Here is an 8,886-nt window from a genome sequence, read left to right on the forward strand (position 1 = left end):
GATGTAAAGAAACTGGTTTAGGTTTATAAACAGAGTCAGAGAATAGTATTCAAAGTGTTTAAATGTGATTTATTCACTGTAAAATTAACCTGAACCAAGTTCCTGGACCTGTCTGTGATTCATTACACATTTATTGAAATATCATCATTAACATTTATTACATTTATTAAACATTTATTAAACATTTATTAGATTTAAGTTTTTGAGTAAAAAAAGAAAGATTTCTTAAATCTTATGTTCGATAAACAGTGAGATCCTGTAGAAACAGGGACAACAGAGGGGGGCGTTGCTTCAGAAACTGTTTAATGTTGAAACCTTCATCTCTACCTCATCATCATCATCTGATTCTTTGAACCATAACAACAAACTGTCATATTTTGTAAAACACATTTAGTTCAAAACTGGTCAGAGGTCCGTGATCAGAGGTCTGAGGTCAGGTTTAATCAGGAGTCCAGTTTAGGTCAAAGATCAGAGTTCAGGATTCTGGTCTGGCGTTGGGTCGGATCTTCATCTCAGTGAAACGGAGTGAGTACTGCCAGCCGGTCCAGCTGGACCACTCCACACCGTCAGCGTAGGAGGCGTGGCCTCCTCTCAGGTACTGGCCGTTCAGGTTGGAGGTGTGGCAGTTACGGTACCACCACGCCCCCTGGTAGTAAGCCGCACAGTTGTTCTCCGACTGGTCCTGGTCCCGGTCTTTGGTTGTGAACCGCATCCCAGAGTGCTTGAGGAGGGAGTCACCTGGAGAGGACAGAGGCACACCTGTTAGGACCCATAGCACCGATGGGACGGGTCAAACTGGAGTCCAGCAGCAGGGCTGGTACCTGCAGTCCCAGAGTACTGGTCCACAGTCAGCGGATACCCGTCCTCCTCAGGGTTCACTGAGTCCCGACCCACAGAGAAGTCCGCATACCGAGCAAACGCCGTGGCGTTATCGTAGTCCGCCATGTCGATACGTAACTCAAAACCACCAGACCTGGTCAGAGAGTAGATCCTCTGGAGACCTGAGAGATAGACAGGCAGACAGACAGGCAGAGAGAGAGAGAGAGAGAGACAGACAGTGGTCAATGTTCAGCAGTCCTGACTCACACTGTCAGAGCTACCTGCAGGAGGAGACAAACTGATCAGCGGATTGTGTGTGTGTGTGTGTGTGTGTGTGTGTGAGTGTGTGTGTGTGTGTGTGTGTGTGTGTGTGAGTGTGTGTGTGTGTGTGTGTGTGTGTGTGTGTGTGTGTGTTTGTGTGTGTGTCAGACCCAGCCAGTGCTCTCCTGTAGTCATTCCAAAGCCATCTCTGTACGCATCCCATCCTCTGAAGAAATTCACTGACCCATCCTCCCTCCTCTGGATCACCTGCACACACACACACACACACACACACACACACACACACACACACACACACACACAGAGGAGTAAGATGACAACTAGCTCTCAGCTTTTTAGTAAGTTTCCTCAGTATCCATGGTTAAACTGTTGATGCTAAACAGGTCATGGATGTGTGTGTGTGTGTGTGTGTGTGTGTGTGTGTGTGTTGTGTGTGTGTGTGTGTCTGTGTTCATACCGTCCACCCCCCTCCGTCAGTGGTCATGTCACAGTAGACCATGAAGCCGTCGGGGTCGTGAGTTGGAAACACAGAATAAACTCCGTCCTGAGAGATGCCGGACGCCATGACATCACTGCAGTCTCTGGGTCTGACAACTGAGGGCGAGCAAGAGAGAGAGAGAAAGAGAGAGAGGGTGAATCAATAATCAATAATTGATCAATCCTCTGATGAGACAGTGAGCTGCAGCTGGTGATGGACTCTGCTGTTCCTTGGTGGATAAGGAATCACTGACTGTAGCTCTAATCTATAATCAGTAATTCATCATTAATCAACTCCCTCCTTATTGTTGTGTACTGTTGTGTTGTGTTGTTGTTGTTGTTGTGTTGTGTTGTTGTTGTTGTTGTTGTTGTGTTGTGGTGTTGTTGTGTTGTGTTGTTGTGTTGTTGTTGTGTTGTGGTGTTGTTGTGTTGTTTTTGTTGTTGTGTTGTTGCATTGTGTTGTGTTGTGTTGCTGTTGTGTTGTGTTGTTGTGTTGTGTTGTTGTGTTGTTGTTGTGTTGTTGTGTTGTTGTGTTGTTGCATTGTGTTGTGTTGTGTTGTTGTGTTGTGTTGTTGTGTTATGTTGTTGTGTTGTGTTTTTGTGTTGTGTTGTGTTGTTGTTGTGTTGTTGTTGTTGTGTTGTTGTGTTATGTTGTTGTGTTGTGTTTTTGTGTTGTGTTGTGTTGTGTTGTTGTGTTGTTGTTGTGTTGTTGTTGTTGTGTATTGTGTGTTGGTGTGTTACCTCTGTCTTTCTGCAGCTCTCCCTTCAGCCTCCTCAGACTGTCTGTCTCCCTCTGCAGGCTGAGCAAAGAATCACTGAAACCTGCGGCCAGCTTCAACACACCTGAGTGAGTGTCAGACAGCACCTGCACAGGTGAGACAGCTCTCATTAAACTCATTCAGCCAGTTTATTCACAGAGATTTTACTATGATGACACAGAGCCGATCAGAAGCTCCTCCTGTTTCTCTAAACTAAATCTACTCTAACACACTGACTGACGTAGTCTCTCAGACCGTGTACAGTCAGACCAACTGTAGCTTCCTCGTTGCTTGCAGTTAATGGCTACCGGGGTCACGTACCACCTGAGCTCACCTGTATGATGCGGCTCTGCTCGCTCTGCAGGCCGTCCAGTCGTTGGTCCAGAACAACTTGACCTCTTTTCAAAAAATCAGCTTCCAGCCTCAGGTTGTGGGCATGGCCTGATAACACCTTCAGCTCCTCAGCCAGCTTCTGGACCAATCCCATCTCTTGCCAGTCTTCTGTGTTGTGATTGGTCAGCGCTCGCAGCAGAGAGCTTTGCAGTGCCTCCCACCGCAGGAAGTTCTCGCTGTAGTCTGGACAGTTCGGATCCAGGAAGATGCTGATTGGTTCTCCAGCTGTGACACGGGACACCGTCACCAGGGCGCCAGACTCTTTGGGGTTGGTCGAGATCACAGGTGAGGAGGAGGAGACTCCGCCCCTGTCACCACATACAGACAGACAGACAGACAGACAGACAGGTGAGACAGACAGACAGGAAGGCAGACAGACAGATAGACAGACAGACAGACAAACAGGTTACAGACAAAGAGACAGATAGACAGACAGACAGACAGACAGACAGACAGGTGTGTTTACCTGCTGATGAAGGGCAGAGGATACTGGTTCAGGTACAGGATGGTGACTGTTGCCGTGACGATGGCTGCTATGACGATCAACATGACGACGGACCACAACAGGAAACTGCAGCATCTCTGAACACACAGACACACACACACACACACACACACACACACACACACACACACACACACCTGAGGTCGCATGGTCCTTCACCTAGTATCAAGTATCATTTCTTTAGTTTTATTAATGTTAAAATGTGTGTATGTGAGGAATCTGTTACTGCAGCTTGTCATTCTGTATAGGGGTTGGGGGTGGGGGTCAACTACCCTCAATGAGTACTGTCTGTATGGGGGGGTCACAGTCTGTATCAGTTCTATCAGTCTAACAGGTCATGCTGAAGAACATAAAGGTTCCTGCTCCTCCACTGACTGAACTCTTTATTATGTTCTTTACAGGCAAATGAAAACAGGCAGAGATGTGAATGGTTCAATTCAGCCCTGAGTCTGTCTGCAGGCTCAACACTGCCTCAACATCCTCCACCAATCAGAGCGCTGGACAGCAGTCTGTTGTCCAGGCTGAGTGGGGGTGGGGTATGTTGACAGTATGTTCCCTCAGTATAAATCACATGTTCCTCCATATTTAATCTGTAGATGTTGGTGGAGGCGACAGCTGCTGCAGATTAGAGACACTTTGATCTGAGTTTAACTCAAGATTAGGAGGAATTAACTCTGTAGGTCTGTTTCTGTCTGTTCCTGTCAATCTTCCTGTTTATGTTAATGTCTCTCTGTGTAATTCCTCTCTCTCTCTCATGTTTGCCTCTGTTTCTGATTTGTTTTGTTAAAATTATAAAAAAAAGTTTATTATTTCTGTTGACTTTTGTGTTTCAGGTTCAGCAGCTTTAGCAAGGACTTTATACATCCTACAGGTAAACAGACACCTGTGTTTGATAAACTGACTGCATTAATTTTACTCTCCATACATTTCATTTTGATTAACGATGATGATTAACTCTAAATGAAGCCAAAGGCTTTGAACCTGGGCTGGTGTCATGTGATCAAAAGCGCCGGAGGATTTATTAAATGGACCTCAGTGTGAGATTGTGGTTCAGCTGCTGTAAGTAACAATGATAGACAGGAAACACACTTTGAGCTCACATTATGAATCAAATATGAAAAAATCCAGACATTTAAATCAAGAGACCAGCGGTTCTGAAGTGTGTGTTCCAGTCCTGATTGTGGACCTTAAACCAGACCAGTACACAGCAGCTCTGAGCTGACTGTGGCTAATGTTAATGTTAACCCTGTCCTATTAAACAATATTTCTCTAGACCTCAGTCCAGATGGTCCAATCAGAATCTATGACTGAACCCATGGCTTCCGAGTGGGCATGGTCTTTGTAGCAACCCCTGTCAGGTGTTACCTTGTGTTTCTTTGGTTGTTTGCTGTCGAGCTCTGAGCTGCTGTTGTTCATGATGGTCCACTGGTCATTCAGCATCATCCTGAAAACACACAGTCTGAGTTAATGTTAGAACCTCCTGAATGAACATCTAAAACCTACAAAGAACTTGTGAACCTTCTCAAGAACCCATATAACCTTTCTTAAGTCCTGCATAAAGACATAGAACCTGTACAATGACCCACAGGAACCGTCTTGTGGACATCTAGAACTTCCTCACTGACCTAACCTTCTGAGAATCTATACAGATCTATACTGGTAGAACCTCCTGAGTGACATTTTGAACCTCTTTGTGGTTCTTGACCCTTCTTAAAGACCACTAGAACCTCCATTATCCATAAAACCTCCTCAGTGACCTCATCAACTTCCTCATTGAATCCTTGAACCTCCTAATCAACTCTAAAACCTCTGTACTTTGATGTCAAGAAGCCCCTTAATGGACTCTAGAACCCTCCCCAGACTCTCTAGAAACCTGCTGAAAGAACCTTCAATGACCTGACCCCCTTTAATCTCCTCAAGGACCACCACAACATTCACAGTGACTTCCAGAACCTTCTTAAAAACTTCTACAAACCCTCCGAAAAAAACTCTCATTCACATTGAGTCACTGAGAGTATTAGTCCCTGAGAGTATCAGTGACTCTCTAGAACCTCATCTAAAACTATCCTAAAGGACCTACACTCCTTAAGAACCTTATAAAAGACACTGAACCGTCTCAATGATCCCTTGAATCTTGATAAGCTCACGAGGGACCTCCAAAACCTTATGGAGGTTTTCTACAGCTCCTCGTGGCTTCTAGAACTTTCTCTACAACCTTTCTATAGACCCTTCAGCCTCTTGAGGTTCTGAGTCTTTTAATCATGAGAAACTATGACTGAAACTAGAAATTACTACCTTCTCGTAGATCTCAACAAACTCTCTAAAACCTCCTCAAGAACATCTACAACTTATACGAGAACCCACCAAACCTCCTCAAGGACTTCTGAAACATTCTCAGTGAACTCTCTAAATAATTTTAGTGCCTCCTCAATGACTCCTTGAATCTGAGCATGGACCATTTGAACCTCTGAGACCTAGTCAGGGACCTTAAAGAACCTCCCCGTAGAGAACTATAGAACCTTCACAGTGGCTCTTTCAGCCTCCTGTAGATCTGAGCGTCTTCATGAAATCCCCTTCAGACCTGAAGCAGAGACCTGATGGTATAAACCCGGTCAGGGTAAACCTGAGCAGCTGGTCTGCGGTTCTCTGATGTTCTCAGTGTCTGTTTCTGTCAGCGTCACTTTAATCTGACTGAGATTAAACACCAAGAGTGACTTTAAACACCTCAGTGTCACGGGAATATCTCACATCTACACAATGTCAGGGTCACGCAGAACCAGTCTGATAACCTCATAAGGTCTTTCTTTGTCACTGAATAAACATTGATGTGTTTGATATGATTCTTGTTTGTCTTGCTGTCTGTTCGTGACCTTTGACCTTGTGACCTCGTTAACAGGATGAAGTTCAAACAGCAGAACAAACACAAACAGATCAGAGATCAGATTTCTTCTTATTCTGAAGCATGGAGAACATTTATAAGATAAAGACATTTTCAAATAAACAATCACATGAATAAAAAGCATGGCATGTATAATTATTATCTGTTAAATTATTGTTTGTTTACATATTTCATTAAATGAATTTGTGTCATCATGTATTCTCTCTGTATTTAACATGATTCTTCTTATCTGATCTGCTTCTCTGCAGGATTAAACTATATCATCTGAAGGAGCCATGTGTCTCTTGTTTACTGCTGAACCTTCATAAAACTGTTAAAAACGGAAGGATGTTGATGTTTGACTTTAGAAACTGAGGTCAGTTTAGTAGCTGTTCCTGAGCTTTCAAACACACATCAGATGATCAAATTGTTTTTGGCACTTTAACGATTTTAAGGTGAAAAAAATTATTTTCTCTCAGTCTGATCTAGAGAAAGTCAGTCATGTTTTTATTTAGCTAATAATTGAGATTTCACACCAAGATCACATCAGTCCTGTTTCAGCCTCTGTCTCTGTTCACCAGTCACATTTAAAGCTCTTCACGATCCCAGCTACATTATTGAACTGCTGCTCCCTATGAGCCAGAGAGCAGCCCTGCAGATCTGGACTACCCTGGCCAAGGACCTGAAGCTGTGGAATCAGTGACAACTACTATCCTTTTAAAGACAGACACCATTTTGTTGCCTTCATGTTTTCTCTTTCTTATTAATATTGTTAATTTTGTTATTGTCTTTATTGTTGGAATTTTTATTGAAGTGTCTGATTTTATTTGCATCAGTCCTGACATGTTTTAATCCTGGTTCAACCTGTAAAGTACTTTGTAACTTTTGAAAAGTGCAGTATAAATGAAGTTTATTGTTATGAATATCATTTATTGCTATGTTTTGTAGCTGATGCTATTTTCCCTGTTTCACCAGTGTTTCAGGTTTAAACACAAAGATCTCTCACTGCTGTCACTGATTGATCACTGGTATTAATAATCCATACATTTACCTGGCTGTCTTCAGGCTTCAGATGAAAACAAACCTCTGATTATGATAAAGAAAAATCCCAAATGAAATTTTAAGTTCAAAGCTTCATGACGAGTCCAGATCCTCTGAGAGAGTAACCATCTGCAGCAGGCAAGAGACACCGACTCCCACTGAGACACAGAGAGAGAGTCAGGGTGATAATCTGATCAGATTTAGTCACAGTCTGTCACACTGAGCACAGAGCAACACAACATGTTCATCACCACACTAATGGTTCAGATGTCCAGATGTCTAGAGGTTCAGGAGTTCAGATGATCAGAAGTCCAGATGTCCAGATGTTCAGATGTCCAGAGGTTCAGATGATCAGAGGTCCAGAGGTTCAGAGGTCCAGAGGTTCAGATGATCAGAGGTCCAGATGTCCAGATGTTCAGATGTCCAGATGTTCAGATGATCAGAGGTCCAGATGTCCAGAGGTTCAGATGTTCAGATGTCCAGAGGTTCAGATGATCAGAGGTCCAGAGGTTCAGAGGTCCAGAGGTTCAGATGATCAGAGGTCCAGATGTCCAAATGTTCAGATGTCCAGATGTTCAGATGATCAGAGGTCCAGATGTCCAGAGGTTCAGATGATCAGAGATCCAGAGGTTCAGAGGTCCAGAGGTTCAGATGATCAGAGGTCCAGATGTTCAGATGTCCAAAGGTTCAGATGATCAGAGGTCCAGAGTTTCAGATGTCCAGATGTCCAGATGTTCAGAGGTCCAGAGGTCCAGAGGTTCAGATGATCAGAGGTCCAGATGTTCAGATGATCAGAGGTCCAGATGTCCAGAGGTTCAGATGTTCAGATGTCCAGAGGTTCAGATGATCAGAGGTCCAGAGGTTCAGATGATCAGAGGTCCAGATGTCCAGAGGTTCAGATGATCAGAGATCCAGAGGTTCAGAGGTCCAGAGGTTCAGATGATCAGAGGTCCAGATGTTCAGATGTCCAAAGGTTCAGATGATCAGAGGTCCAGAGTTTCAGATGTCCAGATGTCCAGATGTCCAGAGGTTCAGATGATCAGAGATCCAGAGGTTCAGAGGTCCAGAGGTTCAGATGATCAGAGGTCCAGATGTTCAGATGTCCAAGGTTCAGATGATCAGAGGTCCAGAGTTTCAGATGTCCAGATGTCCAGATGTTCAGAGGTCCAGAGGTCCAGAGGTTCAGATGATCAGAGGTCCAGATGTTCAGATGTCCAGAGGTTCAGATGATCAGAGGTCCAGAGATTCAGATGTCCAGATGTCCAGATGTTCAGAGGTCCAGAGGTTCAGAGGTCCAGAGTTCTCTGTATTGTTGATGTGAACAAACCAGAAACAAAAAGAGAAAAGCCTGAACCATAAATTCTCTGGTTTCTGACTGGAATTTGGTCTGTTGCCATGGAGACACTGTTCCCTCCTCCTTTCTGTTAATGACAAACACATGTGGAGCTTCTCTGTGAGTGTCTGAGCAGCAGGAAGTGACCGGAGCCAAATGAAATTCACCTCAATAACACAGGAAATAAGGCAGTGTTTTCCACAATAAAAGCCTGGTGTTGTTTTCAGCTGGTAAAACGGAGAAAATGAAATCTGTTCTGTTTTTACATCCAAGTCTGAGTGAGTGGGTTTTCTGTTCCTCTCTGTCAGAGTCATCAGCTATTATTATTATTATTGATCTGAGATGATTGATAACTTCACTAATTGATTTTATAACTGAGTCTTCCTGCTTCATAAATCAC

The 8,886-nt window shown here is 43.8% G+C and overlaps 1 protein-coding gene and 1 long non-coding RNA gene across 2 annotated transcripts; one reads left to right on the forward strand and one right to left on the reverse strand.

Moving 5' to 3' along the window:
- Positions 1 to 94: 94 nt before the first annotated feature.
- fibcd1a (fibrinogen C domain containing 1a) lies at positions 95 to 7,533 on the reverse strand. Its single transcript, XM_056376705.1, has 9 exons — positions 7,164 to 7,533; positions 4,600 to 4,678; positions 3,196 to 3,311; positions 2,671 to 3,037; positions 2,320 to 2,443; positions 1,559 to 1,695; positions 1,251 to 1,347; positions 822 to 1,001; positions 95 to 738 (listed from the first exon to the last, which is right to left on the reverse strand). Exons 2-9 carry the CDS (start codon positions 4,675 to 4,677, stop codon positions 476 to 478), a joined length of 1,362 nt encoding a protein of 453 aa, XP_056232680.1. The 5' UTR covers position 4,678; positions 7,164 to 7,533; the 3' UTR covers positions 95 to 475.
- LOC130169753 (uncharacterized) lies at positions 4,068 to 7,097 on the forward strand. The gene is made up of 3 exons (XR_008827879.1): positions 4,068 to 4,105; positions 6,382 to 6,488; positions 6,694 to 7,097. It is a non-coding gene; the product is annotated as an uncharacterized LOC130169753 (long non-coding RNA).
- Positions 7,534 to 8,886: the final 1,353 nt, after the last annotated feature.

The sequence above is a fragment of the Seriola aureovittata genome, chromosome 5, assembly GCF_021018895.1.
Source record: "Seriola aureovittata isolate HTS-2021-v1 ecotype China chromosome 5, ASM2101889v1, whole genome shotgun sequence".
NCBI classification, from domain to species: Eukaryota; Metazoa; Chordata; class Actinopteri; order Carangiformes; family Carangidae; genus Seriola; species Seriola aureovittata.

Excerpts from the sequence above, each read along its gene's own strand:
- fibcd1a (XM_056376705.1), bottom strand. The coding sequence starts at position 4,677 with ATGATGCTGAATGACCAGTGGACCATCATGAACAACAGCAGCTCAGAG. Across the intron at positions 3,038-3,195 it reads CCTCTGCCCTTCATCAGCAG|GGGCGGAGTCTCCTCCTCCT; the intron begins GTAAACACACCT and ends ATGTGGTGACAG. Across the intron at positions 2,444-2,670 it reads AGCAGAGCCGCATCATACAG|GTGCTGTCTGACACTCACTC; the intron begins GTGAGCTCAGGT and ends TCACCTGTGCAG.